This window comes from Oncorhynchus mykiss, chromosome 12 (assembly GCF_013265735.2).
Source record: "Oncorhynchus mykiss isolate Arlee chromosome 12, USDA_OmykA_1.1, whole genome shotgun sequence".
Classification (NCBI taxonomy): domain Eukaryota; kingdom Metazoa; phylum Chordata; class Actinopteri; order Salmoniformes; family Salmonidae; genus Oncorhynchus; species Oncorhynchus mykiss.
Genome location: NC_048576.1, coordinates 44,715,338 through 44,734,065, shown reverse-complemented (window position 1 = coordinate 44,734,065; position 18,728 = coordinate 44,715,338). Strand labels below are relative to the sequence as shown.

General features: G+C 42.3%; 1 protein-coding gene across 2 annotated transcripts in view; it reads right to left on the bottom strand.

The window, feature by feature from the left end:
* The window catches only part of LOC110537662 (F-BAR and double SH3 domains protein 2), a 46,100-nt gene that overhangs the window by 10,555 nt on the left and 16,817 nt on the right, over positions 1-18,728 (bottom strand). For both annotated transcript variants that reach the window (XM_021623873.2, XM_036937633.1), the window contains exons 4-10: positions 16,087-16,163; positions 15,590-15,734; positions 5,187-5,320; positions 4,900-4,954; positions 4,645-4,773; positions 4,303-4,425; positions 1,325-1,420 (exon numbers count right to left, since the gene is read on the bottom strand). In XM_021623873.2, coding sequence (XP_021479548.2) covers positions 1,325-1,420; positions 4,303-4,425; positions 4,645-4,773; positions 4,900-4,954; positions 5,187-5,320; positions 15,590-15,734; positions 16,087-16,163 — 759 coding nt within the window. The remainder of the gene's footprint in view (positions 1-1,324; positions 1,421-4,302; positions 4,426-4,644; positions 4,774-4,899; positions 4,955-5,186; positions 5,321-15,589; positions 15,735-16,086; positions 16,164-18,728) is intronic.

Sequence of the window (18,728 nt, the reverse complement as noted above, 5' to 3'; positions counted from 1 at the left end):
TTTTCAATTTAAACTACTATACAAAATTCTTGCAATTAATATAATGTTATATATATGGGGGATACAATCTTCCCAGCTCTGCAGATTCTGCTGTGAGGAGGCAGAGTCGTTAGATCATTTATTTTGGTATTGTACATATGTAGCTCGTTTTTGGTCACAGGTCCAGGAATGGATGAAGAATTGCAACATTTGCCTAGAACTAACGCTACAGATAGCAATACTGGGTGATTTGAAAAGCCATAGTCAAATCAATCAATAATATAATTATTTTAGCAAAAATGTTTATTTTTCATTTACAATCTGTAGAAGCTATGAGAATAGGAAGGTTCAATTATTTTGTGAAGCATCACAGCACAGTTGAAAAATATATGGCAAATAGAAATCCGAAATGGATGATGTTGAGAGATAGATGGGAGGGGTTGAATGGAGCTGAAGGGTGGGACTAATAACAAGATAAACATTGTAAAGCATACAGGATCTGTAAAATGTATATAGGTTCGGAACTTTTGTGAAATAGCATAGTTACAAATAGAAATCAAACTGGATGGACATCAGAAATAGAGGAAGGACTAAGAACAAACAAGAGAGAACTATTGTAAAGTAGACTGTGTCTGTAAAATGTGTATAAGATGTAGAAATTGAAGGTAAAAGCAGAAGTGTTTATTAGTTTACTCCAATTGGGGGATCGGCGGTAGGGTTTGCAGGGAATAATAATAAAGGTATATTCTTTAAAAAAAGTATGTCTATATAGGTATGTGTATGTATATATGTGTATATGTATGCATGTGTTTATGGATATATATATATATATTTACAACAAAAAAATACCGGGGATTGGAAATGATGCAGACAATTACATTGGAAGCTAACATTCTTTCCGCAATTTTAAACTGATCCACCCCTTTAAAAAAAAAACCTGCGTGCAACACAAACACACTCACCAAAACACAAGCATTGCATGTAATGGACGTCACTGTCATTTAACAGCTTGCTTCCTCCCTCACAGGTCCACTACTGTGATGGATTTTACAAATCCCAATCCTGTCTCGCAATGCCTTAGCCAGCTACGCCAAAGAAAAGCTAGCAATTCAATGGCATGGGTAGAGGCATTTCAAGTTGAGGAGTGAGCCTACAAATTCAACTTGGTTACACATATGCACAAAGCATGTACGGTAGAGCAGGTTAGCTAGCCTAGCGGTGAAGAAGGACCAGTGGTTCTACAAGAGGGTAGCTTTAGCATAGCTAGTGTGTAGCGTAGCACTAGCCAACACGTTCCATGAGAGAAGTAGCATTAGCGTAGCATTAGCGTAGCACTACTACCCACCGTGTCAGTGTTGATGGGCTGGAAGAGGATGGCTGGGGTACTGTGGAACACTTGGTTCTGCTGTACAAACTGCTGCTGGTGAAAGTCCTGCATCATCTGAAGAGAACACACGAACATACGCAGATGCACACACACATGCAGACACGCACACATAGCCATTTAGTTAACCTCATAATACAGCACAATAGAAGCAACTGATAATCTGAAAGAGGCATAAAGGGATTAGAATAGATAAAACTCATTATCATGACAGAAGAGGCCTATGTCATCGGCGAGTGACCACACTGTTCTTATTTAAGCCAGGGCCATCAAAGGACCACTGACAGTCAGAGCAGAGTGCAGCATGACCTAAAGTCACAGGGGAGCATTCACGGTCACCTCAAGGGTCATAGGAAGATTACCAGAGAGAGGTCAAAACTATACACCCACACACACAGCCTGCTGTGGCGTCACAGTGAAAGAGGAACTATATGAGTCAGCCGGTAGAAATCTGACCCCTCTGTGGGATCTGGCACCTACAGCTCGCTGCCTCCCTGCATTTACACAGTACCAGTCAATAGTTCAGACACAACTACTCATTCCAGGGATTTTTCATTATTTTTACTATTTTCTACATTGCAGAATAATAGCGAAGACATCAAAACAATGACATAACAAATATGGAATCATGCAGTGTTCTTCAAAGTAGCCACCCTTTGCCTTGATGACAGCTCTGCACACTCTTGACATTCTCTCAACCAGCTTCACGAGGTAGTCACCTAGAAAGCATTTCAATTAACAGGTGTGCCTTGTTAAAAGTTCATTTGTGAAATTTCTTTCCTTCTTAATGCGTTTGAGCCAATCAGTTGTGTTGTGACGAGGTGGTATACAGAAGATAGCCCTATTTGGTAAAAGACCAAGTCCAAATTATGGCAAGAACAGCTCAAATAAGCAAAGAGAAACAACAGTCCATCATTACTTCAAAGACATGAAGGTTTGTCAATCCGGAACATTTCAAGAACTTTGAAGGTTTCTTCAAGTGCAGTCGCAAAAACCATCAAGCGTTATGATGAAACTGGCTCTCATGAGGACCGCCACAGGAAAGGAAGACCCAGAGTCACCTCTGTTGCAGAGGATACGTTCATTAGAGTTACCAGCCTCAGAAATTGCAGCCCAAATAAATGCTTCACATAGTTCAAGTAACAGACATCTCAACATCAACTGTTCAGAGAGACTGTGTGAATCAGGTCTTCATGATCAAATTGCTGCAAAGAAACCACTACTAAAGGACACCAATAAGAAGAAGAGACTTGCTTGGGCCAAGAAACACAAGCAATGGACATTGGACCAGTGGAAATCTGTCCTTTGGTCTGATGAGTCCAAAATTGATTTTTTTTGGTTCCAACCGCCATGTCTTTGTGAGACGCAGAGTAGGTGAACGGATGATCTCTGCATGTGTATTTCCCACCATGAAGCATTGCGGAGGAGGTGTGATGGTGCTTTGCTGGTGACACTGTCTGTGATTTATTTAGAATTCAAGGAACACTTAACCAGCATGGCTACCACAGCATTCTGCAGCGATACACCATCCCATCTGGTTGGCGCTTAGTGGGACTATCATTTGTTTTTCAACAGGACAATGACCCAACACACCAACAGTCTGTGTAAGGGCTATTTGATCACTCAACCTCAACCCAATTGAGATGGTTTGGGATGAGTTGGACCACAGAGTGAAGGACAAGCAGCCAACAAGTGCTCAGCATATGGTGGAAACTCCTTCAAGACTGTTGGAAAAACATTCCAGGTGAAGCTGGTTGAGAGAATGCCAAGAGTGTGCAGAGCTGTCATCAAGGCAAAGGTTGACTACTTTGAAGAATCTAAAATATATTTCAATTTGTTTAACACTTTTTTGGTTACTACATGATTCCATATGTGTGATTTCATAGTTTTGATGTCTTTACTATTATTCTACAAGGTAGAAAATATTAAAAATAAAGAAAAACCCTGAATAGGTGTCCAAACTTTTGACTGGTACTGTACGTTCATGCTGGGTTGAGCGGAAACTAACTGTAAACTACAGTCGGGTTACAGAAACACAAGATGACCCCAAGAGCCCAGGACTAAGATCGCTGAGGGGTAACCTAATAGGTAGGAAGACAACAGCCTATTGGGATAAGTAATCTCTAAATCCTTAAAGCTAGATTCCATAGTTGCTACATAAATTTTTGGACTTAAATTATATTATACCCATAGATTTGTCTAGAATATCATTTATAAATGCCTCATGAGCTTTGTTTAATGGTCGTACCCCATCAGAACCCAAAACATAAGCTTGCCTCACTCCACTGGTTGGAAACAACGTAAACAAACACTTGTATAGCCTCAAAACATGGTTAAAGCTATACATTTGATATCATGGAGGGTCAGTCGTTGCACGCATAACTCTCTAGCCCCATCCCTGAGCTTTTTAGCAAAACAGGGGTGGGGAGATGCTTTGTTTTGTTTAAATGAACAATTCTAGCTTTAAAAGAAAAATATGGAACTAAACAATGGTATACATGCTAACTTGACCATCTGGGTTTTGAACCTGGGTCTCTTGCACACTGAGCTAAAGCCTAGGCATTAGCTTGGGGGAGTTAATGCAATCCTTCAGCTTTCAGACAAGGTTCTGATCTAACCACCTGTTACACCGACTTCCCAGCATTCTCTGCATAGAAGAATGCTGGGGAGAAAAAAAAACTCCAATAAAAGCCTGGTTTGTGCTGTATAGCCAATATCATTAGACCATAGGAGTTGGCAAGACAGCACAAACAGATCTTGGTCCAGGCTAGTTCAATGAAGGATAATACCTGGGGCCATTAGTATCAAGCATCCCACAATTCCCCGTTCAAGTTTCATTTCCTATACATTTTTTCATCTAAAAGGCTAAACTGATTCTGGATCAGCGCTCCTTCGAGACACTTGACACACGGCCACTGGGCTAGTTTGCGTGCGCTCACCCCATTGGAGTTCTCCAGGAGGATGTTGAAAGTGTTGTGAACAGCCTGATAGGACTCAAGCTCCATCTGGCACAGAGAGACCAGGTAGTCCTTCACCTGCTCATAGATGCTCCCATCCAGGACCTGAGGAGCGCAGTAAACAGGGAAATAACTTAACTTGTAATTTATCAGTAATGCAGCAATAACCCTCCATCTCACACACTCGCACACTGGTGGTGGCATTCCAGGTAGTCTGTTTTTGCAGTCATGCTAACTATGACACAGCAATCACCTGAGATATGAGGCAACTGCAAAAAAAAGTACCTGGAATGCCCGCATACTTTGTGTGTGCCAACGCCTCACCTTAATGCAGTCGATCAGGTCAGTGTCGTAATAGCGCTGCTGGTGAGCGTTAGCCGCAGCTAGCGTGAGGAGATAGTCGTTCCTGGCATGGGTGGCTTTGGAGTTACACTCACTCCTCTTGGCTTTCAGCTGAAAACATGCACATCAGTAACTTAGTTTGATAGTTGTACTTTTTTTCTCCATTCCCATATGCACTTGAGTTTGTAGTCATGGCCAATTGGCCTTACATAAAATGGATTCATTTAATTCTCTCACCTTTACACTTGCCCTCTGCAGACTGGACCTGGATTGGAAGAGACTCAGTTTGGACCTGGACAGAACAGAGGGAGAGATGGAACATATATGTGAACAGAGTTACACAAGACCAATGATTCCCTATAGTCTTTTACATTGTCACTCCTGTACATTCGTGAGGATTGGATAGGTAGCATTACGGCAATAGCTCCACCTTTCCCTCAGATTTGTTACCCATCTGATCCTCTCAAATCTCCACAGGGCCGTAGGGGTAGGATTTTTTTGTTTGTGTGTGTGCGTGCACGTACTTGGCGTCCTGCTCGGCCTTGTCCCTGACGGCCTGGGCCATGGTCTCTGTCTCCTGATACTTCTTCCTGGTCTTAGCCAGCTCCTTCACCGAGTCCTGCAGCTCTGCCTGCACCAGCATCAGCTGGTCAATACACTGAACAAATAACCAGAGGACATACAGTCAGCTGGTCAGTACACTGGAGAATAGTGCTGAGCGATTAACCAACTTTTCTGGGGGTTTTCTGTTATTAAACAACTAATTGACTGATGTCGGTTCAATTACTTGAATTCCATTTAGACAGACTGCTCAGAGAGGAAGAGGCAAAAGTGAGAGGTCTGCGAAGTCTATTGGCTTAGTTTGGACCTAAGCTTGTCGCCTGCATTCCCGCCTTTGGGACAACAACTCCCATTGTTAGGCGGTAAACGGGAGCATCTCGTCATTATATACAGATCTTTGGACGGATACATTTTACACCTGCTACATTAGGTTAGATACACAGACTGCATAGACCACATGAGAGAGTAATGTACACAACGACAAGAGGGACAGAGACAGTTTGTGAAAGTATGCCTTATCAACTTTGAAGAACTAGTAAAATGATTGTCAGACAGCTCTGCAGCATAATATGCAGTTTGGCAAAATACGAAGACCGTACAGTATGGGGAGCACATAGGTGTTATATGGCCTGGCTGCCTGCTACTGCCTGAGCAGAGATGATTACTTTAAGGAATGAGCAATAATAAAGCCATCAAATAAAAACTAAGTAGCTGAAATATTGCATAGTAATTTCCTATTTTTCTATTGATGTCTACCCAATGTGGACCTGACAGAGACAATGAAATATTATCAATGTTCACTATTTTGGGCTTTGGAATTTCCATTAAAAGCTCTAAAATCAATGTAACGTCATTATCTCATCATGCATTTCATGTTTAAAAAAATAGTCGCAACCAAAAACCGTGATAATTTCTTAAATAATTGAACCGAAACCTAAATAGACCTAAAAAAGCACTAATAGCTCAGCTCTACTGGAGAAACAACCAGACATACAGTCAGCTGGTCAATACACATAGTCAGCTGGCACAGTATGGCTCATGTGGTGAAACATGTCAAATATCCTGACTCATTGCTAATACAGTTACCCGAGCCATGGTTCACTTCCTTCACTCAGACAGTACAGGACTATCAGGGCAATGACTGGCCAATAGCTTCTACCCCCAGACCATGAATAGCCACTAGGCAGCTACCTGCTCCCCCCACCCTGCAATTACATCTGCGTTCCTGTACATGTGACTAACAACATACCTGGACAAGCATGCCTGTTCCACTGGTAGCCATTCTAAGATGTTTGTACTAAGAATAAATATTATATTCCTATTAGGTCAGTCAGGGTGAACAAGAGGGTGCTAGTTGATGGTAGCCAGTGGAACATGGATAGAGATAAATAGAGAGCAAGTGTTGGCCAAAGCCAGACATCCAGTGATCATATGGACAGGGCGGCCATGTGGCCAACTCTTAGCTGATATTGAAGCAAAGCGTCCAGGCTTGGGTATGTTCAGTAGGGTGAAAACGTTTCAAAATGGACTAAAACATGGAGGTAAGGTTTTGCTACAGTGTGCCAAACTGAACATGACCCAGTATATGAAAAGAGCATACCAAGAAAAACATTGTTTGCTGAAGTGTGAAGGCCCACCTGAACTATGACCCAGTATATATTAATACAGTGTCTTGCAAAAGTATTCAGACCCCCTTGGATGTCTTCACTTTTGTTACAAAGTGGGATTAAAATTTATTGAATTGTCTTTTTTTGTTGTCAATTTACACACAAATACTCTGTATTTTCAGTGGAAGAATTATTATTTATTTAAGATAAATTCAGAACTAAAATAGTCGTTGCAGAAGTATTCAGCCATTTTGTTTAGGCAAGCCTACATTTGTTTAGAAGACAAATTTGATATAACAAATCATATAAGTTACATGGACACACTTTTTTAATGACTAACACTTCCTCTGTCCCCCATACATATAACATCTGTAAAGGTCCCTCAGTCAAGTATTGAATTTCAAGCATAGATTAAACTACAAATATCAGGGAGCTTTTCGAAAGCCTCAAAGGGCAGTGATTGGTAAATTGATAACAATAACAAAATCAGACATTGAATCTCTCTTTAAGCATGGTCAAGGTAATAATTATGCTGTGGAGTATGTATTAAACCACAAAGACACAGGGGTCTTACCATGAGGCCATTGGGGATTTTAAGACAGCTACAGAGTTCAATGGCTGTGATGGGAGAAAACAGAGGATGGATCAACAACATTGTAGTCGACTCCACTCTTAATGACAGAGTGAAAATCTATGGCAAGACTTAAATTGCTGTCTAGTCATGATCCCCAATGTTGACAGAGCTTGAAGAATGGTTAAAATAATGGGCAAATATTGCACAATGCAGGTGGGCAAAGCTCTTATAGACTTACCCAGGAAGACTCACAGCTGTAATCAATGCCAAAAAGTGTTTCTAACATGTATTGACCCAGGGAGTTGAATACTTATGCAACGACTATATTTTATAGTTATTTCATTGTTATTATTATATATTTTTTTAAATGTTACTATTTTTCCTTCCACTTTGACATTAGAATATTTTGTGTAGACTGTAGACAAAAAAAAGTACAATTCAATCAATTTGAATCCCACTTTGTAACACAATAAATCCAAGGGGCCTGAATACTTTTGCACAGCCCTGTATATACAGTGCATTCGGAAAGTATTCATACTCCTTGACTTTGGGTCGGCAGGTAGCCTAGTGGTTAGAGTGTTGGGCTTGTAACCGAAAGGTTGCTAAATCGAATCCCTGAGCTGTCAAGGTAAAAATTAGTTGTTCTGCCCCTGAACAAGGCAGTTAACCCATTGTTCCTAGGCCATCATTGTAAATAAGAATTTGTTCGTAACTGACTTGCCTAGTCAAATATGTACACATTTTGTTAGATTCATCAAGGATCTCTGTACTTTGCTCCGTTCATCAGCCCCTCGATCCTGGCTGTTCTCCCAGTCCCTGCTGAAAAACATCCCCCATCGCAATGCTGCCACCACGCTTCACCGTAGGGATGGTGTCAGGTTTCCTCCAGACGTGACGTTTGGCATTCAGGTCAAAGAGTTCAATATTATTTCCATCAGACCAGAGAATCTTGTTTCTCATGGTCAGAGTCCTTTAGGTGCCTTTTCAAATCAACTCAAAATGTATTGGTCACATACACGTGTTTACCAGATGTTATTGCGGGTGTAGCGAAATGCTTGTGATTCTAGCTCAGGCAGTGCAGTAATATCCAACAGTTTCACAACACAACAACAAAAATGCACGTAAATCTAAGTCGGGTTGCAAAGGGTCAGAAACTTCCCGGGAAATTTCCGGAAATTTTCCATAGGAAGTTAAGTCCTGGAATTTTGCATAAATCCATCAAAAAAAGTTAGCTTATAACAGTGAACCTTTTTTTGTGGGATACACAAGGCAATTCTAGGTCTTGTGGCATATTTTGGTTAAACTATCCCCAATTCAATAGAATTGCAACCCTCTGCATGCACAGTACATTCTTCCATCACATGTCCTGCTGATTCTCAAGATCTTGCACACTAATGAGATGCTATTGAGCCCAAACTATACACTTTCTGAGCCGAGGACTACATGCTTTCTGGTAAGTTTTGATTACAATACTGAGTGGAGTGAATATAAACTCAGCAAAAAAATAAACGTCCCTTTTTCAGGACCCTGTCTTTCAAAGATAATTAGTAAAAATCCATATAACTTCACAGATCTTCATTGTAAAGGGTTTAAACACTGTTTCCCATGCTTGTTCAATGAACCATAAACAATTATTGAACATGCACCTGTGGAACGGTCGTTAAGACACTAACAGCTTACAGGCGATAGACAATTAAGGTCACAGTTATGAAAACTTAGAACACTAAAGAGGCCTTTCTACTGACTCTGAAAAACACCAAAAGAAAGATGCCCAGGGTACCTGCTCATCGGCGTGAACGTGCCTCAGGCATAGTACAAGGAGGCATGAGGACTGCAGATGTGGACAGGGCAATAAACTGCAATGTCCGTACTGTGAGACACCTAAGAGAGTGATACAGGGAGACAGGACGGACAGCTGATCGTCCTCGCAGTGGCAGACCACGTGTAACAACACCTGCACAGGTTCGGTACATCCGAACATCACACCTGCGGAACAGGTACAGGATGGCAACAACAACTGCCAGAGTTACAACAGGAATGCACAGTCCCCCCATCAGTGCTCAGACTGTCCGCAATAGGATGAGAGAGGCTGGTCTGAGGGCTTGTAGGCCTGTTGTAAGGCAGGTCCTCACCAGACATCACCGGCAACAACGTTGTCTACGGGCACAAACCCAGCGTCGCTGGACCAGACAGGACTGGCAAAAAGTGCTCTTCACTCTTCACGGTTTTGTCTCACCAGGGGTGATTGTCGGATTCGTGTTTATCGTCGAAGGAATGAGCGTTACACTGAGGCCTGTACTCTGGAGCGGGATCGATTTGAAGGTGGATGGTCCGTCATGGTCTGGGGCGGTGTGTCACAGCAGCATCGGACAGCTTGTTGTCATTGCAGGCAATCTCAATGATGTGTGTGACAGGGAAGACATCCCTCATGTGGTACCCTTTCTGCAGGCTCATCCTGACATGACCCTCCCCACAATTCCAGTGGGTCAGAAGTTTACATACACTAAGTTGACTTTGCCTTTAAACTCAAATCAAATGTATTTATATAGCCCTTCGTACATCAGCTGATATCTCAAAGTGCTGTACAGAAACCCAGCCTAAAACCCCAAACAGCAAGCAATGCAGGTGTAGAAGCACGGTGGCTAGGAAAAACTCCCTAGAAAGGCCAAAACCTAGGAAGAAACCTAGAGAGGAACCAGGCTATGTGGGGTGGCCAGTCGTCTTCTGGCTGTGCCGGATGGAAATTATAACAGAACATGGCCAAGATGTTCAGATGTTCATAAACCGACCAGCATGGTCGAATAATAATAAGGCAGAACAGTTGAAACTGGAGCAGCAGCACAGCCAGGTGGACTGGGGACAACAAGGAGTCATCATGTCAGGTAGTCCTGGGGCATGGTCCTAGGGCTCAGGTCCTCCGAGAGAGAGAAAGAGAGAAGGAGAGAATTAGAGAACGCACACTTAGATTCACACAGGACACCGAATAGGACAGGAGAAGTACTCCAGATATAACAAACTGACCCTAGCCCCCCGACACAAACTACTGCAGCATAAATACTGGAGGCTGAGACAGGAGGGGTCAGCATGACAATGCCACCAGCCACACTGCTCGTTCTCTGCGTGATTTCCTGCAAGACAGGAATGTCGGTGTTCTGCCATGGCCAGCGAAGAGCCCGGATGTCAATCCCATTGAGCACATCGGGGACCTGTTGGATCGGAGGGCGAGGGCTGTGGCCAATCCCCCCAGAAATGTCCGGGAACTTACAGGTGCCTTCGAAGAGTGGGGTAACATCTCACAGCAAGAACGGGCAAATCTGGTGCAGTCCATGAGGAGGAGATGCACTGCAGTACTTAATGCAGCTGGTGGCCACACCAGATACTGACTGTTACTTTTGATTTTGACCCCCCCTTTGTTCAGGGACACATTATTCCATTTCTGTTAGTCACATGTCTGTGGAATTTGTTCAGTTTGTCGGAGTTGTTGAATCTTATGTTCATACAAATATTTACACATGTTAAGTTTGCTGAAAATAAACGCAGTTGACAGCAAGAGGACGTTTATTTTATATGTCACACATGATTGTGTTAACTAGTAAATAGTAGCCTACAGCAAAGTGTGTTTAAATCATTTTTAACTTGTTAACTTCTTGACGCACCCATCCCGTTAGCGGGATCATTTTCATCAACACCTGCTGAATTGCAGTGTGTCAAATTCAAATTAAATAACTAAAAATATTTAATTTCCGTGAAATCACAAGTGCAATTTGGCAAAACACAGCGTAGCTTGTTGTTAATCCACCTGGCGTGTCAGATTTCAATACAGCTTTTCGGCGAAAGCATAACAAGCGTTCATGTAAGAACATCTCTCTCACTAGACAAAATATTGCCAAGTAGATTGGTCACGAAAGTCAGAAAAGCTATAGATTAAATCGCTTACCTTTGATGATCTTCGGATGTTTGCACTCATGAGACTCCCAGTTACACAATAAATGTTCCTTTTGTTCCATAAAGATTATTTTTATATCCAAAATACCTCCATTTGTTTGGCGCATTATGTTCAGAAATCCACAGACTCGAGCGGTCACGACATCGTAGAAGAAAATTCAAATAGTATCCGTAATGTCCACAGAAACATGTCAAAAGTTTTATTATAATCAATCCTCAGGTTGTTTGTAAAATATATAATCAATAATATATCAACCGGGACTGTCGCTTTTTTAATAGGAGAAGGAGAGACAATGGCTGCCCCATTCTGTTGCGCAAGGAAAACTCTGCGAACACCCAGCTATCCACTGACGCGATGTTATCTTTCTCGCTCATTTTTCAAAATAAAAGCCTGAAACTATGTCTAAAGGTTAATATCCCTTTAAATGGAGGCAAGGCATCCAATGGAACAGAGAGCTTTCAGGAAAAACAGCACTTCCTGGTTTGATTTTCCTCAGGTTTTCGCCTGCAATATCAGTTCTGTTATACTCACAGACAATATTTTGACAGTTTTGGAAACTTTAGAGTGTATTCTATCCTAATCTGACAATGATATGCATATTCTAGTGTCTGGGCCTGAGAAATAGGCAGTTTCAAATGGGTATGTTTTTTAGCCAAAAACAAAAATCCTGCTCCCTACACTCAAGAAGTTAACATTTTATGCTAGTTAGTTTTTGCTACCATGTCGGTTTTAGCTTGCTTGAGCCTGCTAATTGAGGAGTGTTAATTCACCCGTTTCCATAAATGTTTATTTTAAAACATTTATCTTACAAAGGAGTTGTTTAATATAACTGTTTAACTATTTATCTGTACATGGAATTGTATGTTTCTTTTTACAAATTTTTTAGAATCTTTACAAGAAAATGGATGCATTTCACTGCAGCTAATGTAGAAAAGCTGTGTACATTTGCAAATACTGTGCCAAGTCATATGTGAAAAATGCAACAAAGATACAAAAATCATTTGGTCAAGTGCCTAAAGTTCCCTCAGCGCTCACAACAAGCAACTTCTGACAAAAGTCCCTCTAAATCTATTCAAGGTGATAATGATGAATCAGACACCCTATTGATAGCAACAGCTCATGGTCCTCCTGGAATCAGAAGTTTTTTTTGACTCAATGGAGGAATGTAGTCAGAGAAATGGTGATGAATGTCTTGCTCGAGCTGTGTATGCAACTGGTTCACTTCTGATGCTCACAGGCAATGTGTATTGAAAGAGATTTCTGAGTAATGTTCACCCAGCATACACCCCTCCAACCAGACATGCTTTATCTACTAATTTGCTGGATACAGAGTTCAACAGAGTTAAAGTGAAGGTCAAGAAAATCATAGAGAAAGCAGACTGTATGTGGACAAGGAATAATGAACTACATTATCTCCACCCCTCAACCAATATTCTACAAGAGCACAGACACAAGGGACAACAGACACACCGGTCTCTACATTGCGTATGAGCTGAAGGCAGTCAATGACCTTGGACCAAAGAAGGTATTTGCACTGGTGACAGACAATGCTGTGAACATGAAGGCTGCTTGGTCTAAAGTGGAGGAGTCCTACCCTCACATCACACCCATTGGCTGTGCTGCTCATGCATTGAATATGCTCCTCAAGGACATCATGGCACTGAAAACAATGGATACACTCTACAAGAGAGCCAAGGAAATTGTTAGTTATGTGAAGGGTCATCACGTTATAGCAGCAATCTACCTCACCAAGCAAAGTGAGAAGAATAAGAGCGCCACATTGAAGCTGCCCAGCAACAGCCATTGTGGTGGTGTTGTCATCATGTTTGACAGTCTCCTGGAGGGGAAAGAGTCTCTCTAAGAAATGGCTATATCAAAGTCTGCCGATATGGTCAGCCCCATCAAGAGGATCCTCCTGGATGATGTATTTTGGGAGAGAGTGGTAAGCAGCCTGAAACTCCTGAAACCTATAGCAGTAGTCATTGCATGGATTGAGAGAGACAATGCCATCCTGTCTGCTTGCAGATGTCAGAGCAGAAATCCGTACTGCCCTGCCCACTTCACTGTTGCTCCAAGTAGAGGAAACTGCAGTTATGAAATACATCAAAAAGCATGAAGACTTCCGCCTGAAGCCCATACACGCCGCAACTTACATGTTAGACCCCAAGTATGCTGGCAAGAGCAACCTGTCTGGTGCAGAGATCAACAAGGCCTATGGTGTCATCATAACTGTGTCTCGCCACCGTGGCCTGGATGAGGGCAAGGTTCTGGGCAGTCTGGCGAACTGGTCCTTGTTTGGGAACACACACACACCAAAGCAAGCAACAGGCTGACCAAAAACAAGGGTTGAAAAATTGTGGTGGTCATCTGGGCAAATGAGGCTTTTTGAGCCCAACAACAAGCCATCCTCAACAAGGTTGGAAAGTGACAGTCAAGATGAGGCCTCAGAGTCTGATGTTCAAGAGGTGGACATTGAGAAGGTCCAGGGAGAAGCTTTAGTTTCTAGACTATCATTTTACATGATGATATGATATGATATAAACGTTTTTGGGAGATGCGATGGATCTTTCAATATTCCCTTTCTTTTGTTGTTCAGTGAAATCATCCCATGTGAAGAGTCAACTCATTTCATTAAAGTTAAATTCGTAACTAAAATGTTTTTTTTTGTTATATTGGAAGGATTTAATAATATATATAAATGTGTCAAAGCGGCATTGGACTAAGATACGGTGGCATAGTATAGAGTACAGTTTCATTTCCTTAAAGTGGCCAGTGACTCCTAATCTATGTCTACAGGCAGCAGCCTCTGATGTACTAGTGATGGCTGTTTAGCAGTCTGATGGCCTTGAGATAGAAGCTGTTTTTCAGTCTCTCTGTCCCAGCTTTGATGCACCTGTACTGACCTCACCTTCTGGATGATAGCGGGGTGAACAGGCAGTGGCTCGGGTGGTTGATGTCCTTGATGATCTTTTTGGCCTTCGTCTCCAGGAGGGTGAGAAGTTTGCCCAGGTAATGCGTTGGGCAGATCGCACCACCCTCTGGAGAGCTTTGCGGTTGTGGGAGGTGCAGTTGCCGTACCAGGGGATGATACAGCCCGACAGGATGCTCTCAATTGTGCATCTGTAAAGGTTTGTGAGGGTTTTAGGTGTAAAGCCACATTTCTTTAGCCTCCTGAGGCCTTTCGGCAAACTCCAAGCGGGTTGGCATGTGCCTTTTACTGAAGAGTGGCTTCCGTCTGGCCACTCTACCATAAAGGCCTGATTGGTGGAGTGCTGCAGAGATGGTTGTCCTTCTGGAAGGTTCTCCCATCTCCACAGAGGAACTCTGGAGCTCTGTCAAGAGTGACCATTGGGTTCATGGTCACCTCCCTGACCAAGGCCCTTCTCCCGATTGCTCAGTTTGGGCAGGCAGACATCTCTAGGAAGAGTCTTAGTGGTTCAAAACTTCTTCCATTTAAGAATGATGGAGGCCACTACAGACAATTCCTTTGACCTCATGGCTTGGTTTTTGCTGTGACATGCACTGTCAACTGTGGGACCTTATATAGACAAGTGTGTACCTTTCTAAATCATGTTCAATCAAATGATTTTACCACAGATGGACTCCAATCAAGTTGAAGAAACATCTCAAGGATGATCAATGGAAACAGGATGCACATGAGCTCAATTTTGAATCTCTAGGGAGTGTTTCCTACCTACCGTGCTTCTACATCTGCATTGCTTGCTGTTTGGGGTTTTAGGCTGGGTTTCTGTATTGCACTTTGTGACATATGCTGATGTAAAAAAGGGCTTTATAAATACATGTGATCATAGCAAAGGGTCTGATTACTTATGTAAATAAGGTATCTGTTTATTTGTAATACATATTGAATCATGTAGAAAACCAGTTTTCACTTGTCATTATGGGGTTTTGTTTGTAGATTGATGGGGAAAATGTTTGATTTAATCCATTTTAGAATAAGGCTGTAAAAAAAAAAGTAAAAGGGGTTTAATACTTTCCAAAATGCACTGTATACACTGGTTTGTATCCAAAGAACAGCAGACTTCTCCTTTAGAAAGCACATATCCTGAAACTGCTTCAGTCATTTCAACTCATCAGCTGTATAAATGGAGACATGCGTCAAATAATCTAAACCATGTGAGAGAGCAAGAGGGCGAGCGAGATTGAGGATAGAGACGGGGTGGGGGGAGTCTAAACTATGGAAAGCTCAGCAGTTTTGTGGTGATTTGCCTTCCATACCTTCCTGAGCTGCTGCTCCTTCTGCAGCCTGGCAGTCTTGGCAGGGTCCGACACTTGGTTCCTGTAGTTCTCACAGGCCGTGATCCTGGTTTGGCTCACATGCACTATGCCCTCCAGGTATGCCTTCCACAATGTGTACATGTTCCTGTGACAACAGACACACAATAGTCAGTGTGAATACTGGTAATATCCCTGATATTTTTTTATGTTCATGGTTGTGACGACACAATACAACAACTGTTGGTTCAGCCAGTTAATCTTTTGCACAAGAACCTTTATTTAAAAGGCAATGACAATTCGGACATGAGAGGACCTGGACTAAAATCAGCACAAAATATCAAAGAGTCTAGCAAAAAATGCCAAATAACAATATGTAGCTTTCAATTATACACACTGATACTGGTAGTACTATTACGGAAGAACACTTGAGAGAATGAGAGAGACATTTCTGACGCTGCTGATACAATAATGGTTCACTCTTTGGCTAGAGGTCTTACCCGTGGTCTGTTGGCTCATCTGATAGGCTGTCCGGCCATTCTCTCTTCAGGTACTGATTGGCAAGCTTGTGTAGAGCCTGGGAGGGAGAGGAAGAGGATCGATGACCTTTAATCTCTGAACTCCAGACCCACTTACTGTGCCCCACTTACTGATCTTACAGTTGAAGTCGGAGGTTTACATACACCTTAGGAAAATACATTTAAACTCAGTTTTCACAATTCCCTCCTGCAGCAAAGCACCCCCACAACATGATGCTGCCACCCCCGTGCTTCACGGTTGGGATGGTGTTCTTTGGCGTGCAAGCCTCCCCCTTTTCCTCCAAACATAACGATGGTCATTATGGCCAAACAGTTCGATTTTTGTTTCATCAGACATTTCTCCAAAAAGTATGATCTTTGTCCCCATGTGCAGTTGAAAACCGTAGTCTGACTTTTTTATGGCAGCTTTGGAGCAGTGGCTTCTTCCTTGCAGGGCGGCATTTCAGGTTATGTCGATAAAGGACTAGTTTTACTGTGGATATAGATACTTTTGTACCTGTTTCCTCCAGCATTTTCACAAGGTCCTTTGCTGTTGTTCTGGAATTGAGTTGCACATTTCGCACCAAAGTACGTTCATCTCTAGGAGACAGAACGCATCTCCTTCCTGAGCGTTAGGACAGCTGCGTGGTTCCATGGTGTTTATACTTGCGTACTATTGTGCGTACTATTGTTTGTACAGATAAACGTGGTACCTTAAGGCATTTGGAAATTGCTGAAATCTGATGTCTTGGCTGATTTAATTTGATTTTCCAATGATGTCAAGTAAAGAGGCACTGAGTTTGAATGTAGGCCTTGAAATATATCCACAGGTACACCTCCAATGAACTCCAATGATGTCAATTAGCCTATCAGAAGATTCTAAAGCCATGACATTTTCTAGAATTTTCCAAGCTGTTTAAAGGCACAGTCAACTTAGTGTATGTAAACTTCTGACCCACTGGAATTGTGATACAATGAATTATAAGTGAAATAATCTGTCTGAAACAATTGTTGGAAAATTGACTTGTGTCATGCACAAAGCAGATGTCCTAACTAACTTGCCAAAACTATAGTTTGATTAACAATTAATTTGTTGAGTGGTTGAAAAACAAGTTTTAATTACTCCAACCTAAGTATGTAAACTTCTGACTTCAACTGTACATACTGAAATGCTCGTTTTTCGCTTTCCATTACAAAACGTTTTGCTACGGTATGCCCTAATGAACACGACACTAAACCGTAATCTGTGTATAGAGCCCTACGAGCCCTGGTCAAAGTAGTGCAGCACAATATAGGGAAGAGATTGCCATTTCAGAAGCAGCCATGGACTCATTCACCTGTACTATGTAGAGCTTTCTGGTTTTCTGTTCTACCTGATAATTAATTATATACACACACACACCTCTTGTACCAGTTTGAAATCAGTCCCTGATTAGAGATGAACAATGAAATGCAGTGCAACTGGCTTCGAGGTCCAGAGTTGAGTTAAACCAGAGCAGCACCCCCGGAAATACCGTGGGACGGCAGTAAGGTTGAGCTTTGAGGAACTGAAATAGCGTTGCAGAGAAAACAAAGAACATACATCTTTACATTTATTTATTTCTGGACTTTAGCATGCGATAGTGATGGGGGGGGGACCCCGCTACAGTTGACAATATATTATATCGTTTTGACAATATCGCAATATTATTTTCACACTAGTTGGCTGTACCGGCACCAAAACTCCAGTATTTTTCATTCATAGCTTGTTCTCCTCTCCATCTTGTTAAATAGGGAGCCAATTTGTTTCTAGCACTTTTATTTCCATGACTAATCAAAACTCATTTTCTCATGGCTCTCTCTTGTTCCTCTGCAACAGACATATGGTCAGCAATATGTTTGGAACATCAAATCACAATAAAATCACAGTATTGAATAGATATCGTAGCGGTGTAACAGTGTTGCTTCAGTCTCTCTCCTCGCCACTACCTGGGCTCGAACCAGGGACCCTCTGCACACAACAATTGACACCCTCGAAGCATCGTTACCTATCGCTCCACAAAAGCCACGGCCCTTGCAGAGCAAGGGAAACAACTACTTCAAGGTTTCAGAGCAAGTGATGTCACCGATTGAAACGCTATTAGCGCGCAGCCCGCTAACTAGCTAGCCATTTCACACCGGTTACATCGGCACCTAAGTATCATGATAATATCGTAACGTAAGGTCTCTCAGAAATTCCCAGCCCTAGTATGCGAGGGGGCATTTGTTCGCAAAAACGTGCACACGCACGCACGCAGGGCTATACAGAGCACATTCTCAGCTGAACAGAAAGACAGGTGATCTAAATTGGGACTTAAAGTTCATGCAGGGCAGTCAGATCCATCTAGCCAACTTCTATGGTCATTGCCATACCAGAACTATTTGAGTTGGCTATACAGCACCAACAGATGGGACCAGGCTAAAGTCAATCCACAAGGGACACACTTTAGGCCCAGTCTCTAGGTTCTGGCGTCAAAGCCCCAAACGGCAGAATCTACCACCACAAACCCAGCCATTGTGGGAGTCACAGAGAGTGCAGCCAGCAGGGTGTGAGGGAAGAGGGGATGGCAGGATGGGGTAAGAACAAGGGACAGAGTGTCATTTCA